Source organism: Populus euphratica, unplaced genomic scaffold, assembly GCF_000495115.2.
Source record: "Populus euphratica unplaced genomic scaffold, PopEup_1.0 scaffold263.1, whole genome shotgun sequence".
In the NCBI taxonomy this organism is placed as follows: domain Eukaryota; kingdom Viridiplantae; phylum Streptophyta; class Magnoliopsida; order Malpighiales; family Salicaceae; genus Populus; species Populus euphratica.
The window spans coordinates 81,072-83,837 of NW_011500061.1; the positions used below are offsets into that span (position 1 = coordinate 81,072).

The 2,766-nt window shown below is 30.8% G+C and overlaps 1 protein-coding gene across 4 annotated transcripts in view; it reads right to left on the bottom strand.

The window, feature by feature from the left end:
• Positions 1 to 1,739: 1,739 nt before the first annotated feature.
• LOC105108060 (two-component response regulator ARR2-like) overlaps positions 1,740 to 2,766 on the bottom strand; it is a 4,285-nt gene continuing 3,258 nt past the window's right edge. The window contains exons 6-7 of one of the 4 annotated variants that reach the window (XM_011002214.1): positions 2,587 to 2,766; positions 1,740 to 2,471 (exon numbers count right to left, since the gene is read on the bottom strand). In XM_011002214.1, coding sequence (XP_011000516.1) covers positions 2,394 to 2,471; positions 2,587 to 2,766 — 258 coding nt within the window. In that variant the 3' untranslated portion in view covers positions 1,740 to 2,393. Of the gene's footprint in view, positions 2,481 to 2,586 lie in introns of all 4 variants that reach the window. The other 3 variants (XM_011002210.1, XM_011002209.1, XM_011002213.1) reach the window with 3 other exon arrangements.

Sequence of the window (2,766 nt, forward strand, 5' to 3'; positions counted from 1 at the left end):
TGTATTATTGTTATTTATAATTTATACAATTAACCTTCCTATGGTTCGACCCCGGTCTTGCCAAGTTATTTATTACTTCGACACTCCTGCACTTGGGAAAAGATATCAATCTTTTGGTCGTGTCAATATTATATTAAAATCTTTGATGAACCTTCTATAAAAACTAGCATGTCCTAAGAATGATTTAACATCTTTAATAGGATTTGGTGTTGGCAAGTTAACAATTAACTCGATTTTAGATTTGTCAACCTCAATTCTTTTTTATGAAACAATGTGACCAAGTACAATGTCATTTGTTACCATAAAGTGATATTTTTTTCCAATTCAGTACAAGATTCTTCTCTTCACACCTGCTTAAAATATTTTCTAAGTTAGTCAAACAATCATCAAATAAATCACCAAAAACAAAAAAAAAATCATCCATAAAAATCTCAAGAAAACGTTCAACCATATCACTGAATATGCTAAGGATGCATCTTTGAAACGTGGCTGGTGTATTAGATAATCCAAAAGACATCCTTTGACATGCAAAAGTACCCAAATGGACATGTGAAAATAATCTTCTCTTGAATTCCTGACAATATTTAAAAGTTGTGTTACTTATATAAGATAATTAATTTGATCATATTAATAATTTATAATAAGCTATTAATGACAAATTATCTAATTGGAACCTCTTTTGTATATGGCTTTCAGTTTATTAATAAAAAGAGTTTATATTATACTTATTTGAAATATCATTAGTGGATCCTTTAACCTTAACAACTGTTTTTATCATTGTTTAATCTTCATATTAATATTACATCTCAAAGTCGTAGTCTTTATCATCATCATTATTATTTATAATTTATATAATTAACCTCCTTGTTGTTCAACCGTAGTTTTGCTAAATTATTTATTACTTTGATATAATTACACTTGGAAGAAGACATCAATCTTTTGATCTTGCTAATTATTGACTTGTCAATCTATTTAAGAATAGAGCTAAGTCAATAACCCTTCCTTTTATCCCAAATAAATAAATATGAAATTATTGTTCATACAAAAAATAAACAACCACGTGTAAAGAGTAGTTATTCACATGTAAATCAACGAAGAAACTTGAAATTAACCATTGACCAGTGCAAACAACTAAGATTGACAATCGACCAAAGAGATAAGAAGTCAAGTTATTGAGCAACAATGAAGCCCTATCCAGAATATGAGTTTTTAGTATATAAATATTAGTGAACGTAGTAATATAATTAGAATTTCATCACATATAATTGTCGGAATGAGACAGATGTTCATGAATTGTACTAGTACTAGATTCATATTGTAAAATCTTTATTTATCATAAACATATAAACATATTGTATAGGACTATGACTCATAATTTATTTCTGAAATTCAATCTTTGTAACATTATAAATAGATTATTTAACTGTCCGAAAAGGATAGCTTATTATACACAATTTCTTTATAACCTTTATGCAATTTATATATTGCAACCTACAGTCCTTTCTTTATAGCTTTCATTTACTACTTTCTTTACCTTTATTACTTTATTTTCTTTTTGTTTTTACATGGTTTATAGTTCCTGACATTACTCTTATCATCTTTTAACATGTTATAGTTTCACTTTGTTGAAAGAAAAAAGGGAATAACATATAACACGTTAATAAGAGAATCTCATCAATCAATATATTGGCGATCACTATTATACTGGTGAGATTTACAAATTGATCAACAACATCAAATAACAGATCATAAAAATTGAGGTTTCATTATAAAATTGCAGACGAGGAAAAAAATGAGAACCTCCCGAAATTTGAAGTGCTGGAAAAAATCTAGGGGAAAACATACTCAAGACTTGTGCCTAGAGCAATCAAATGGAATATGTACATCAAGGTCAATCCCTTAAATAATAAATAAAAAAAAAAAAACAAGTTGAAAACAAAATCAAACTTGATCTATTATTAGAGTTAGAAAGGTTCCTAGAATTCTGCAGATGTGTTGTTTCCACAACTCCAGCCAATGGACTACTCACGAGCACTCTAAAATTAGTTGCTTCTTGCTAGCTTTTCCAATCAAATGCACAGACAAAATTTTGCAGGTACGCCTTTGCATTCCATGCTGTTGAATCTTCTTGAGCTTCCTGGTTATCTTCCAGCAGCATTTATCCATTTCAACTTCCATTTGCCTATTTTTTTTATATCCAAACTGAACTAGCAAGAATATTCACAAAGGAAATGTGGCTAGAAAGAAATCAAACAATCCTCTTTGTTTTTTAACAAAACAATGACTTGAATTGCCACCCTCTGGCTGGGGAGAGAGAAACCAAATTCATCTGTAGCAGCAGATATGTACATTACAACCTGAAATAGCCAAGAGAACTGAGCATGGGGTATGTCTTACACAGGAATATTATCCAGGGAATACCCATCGAAGTCAAATTCATTTTCAGCTAGTCCAATGTCTCCCTGCTGCTGCTGCTGCTCCAAAGGAAGAAAAATCAGCACAAATTATTAGAAACCTTGGAAATTAAAACTGAAGTCAAATTTCCAAAACCAAACGTTTAATATTGATATAGAGACAGGAACCAACTTGTTTGAGAAGTGCACTCGTGAGATCCTCCTGACCAAACTGTTCATTAAAAAGGGCAGTTTGAGGGATTGCATCGGGGACTCTTTCACTCTTAACTCTCATGGAATTTTCAGCAAAAAAAGTGTTGATAGGATGTTCAAGACTTTGTGCATTCACGTGCTCCGTTGCATCTCCTGCTGA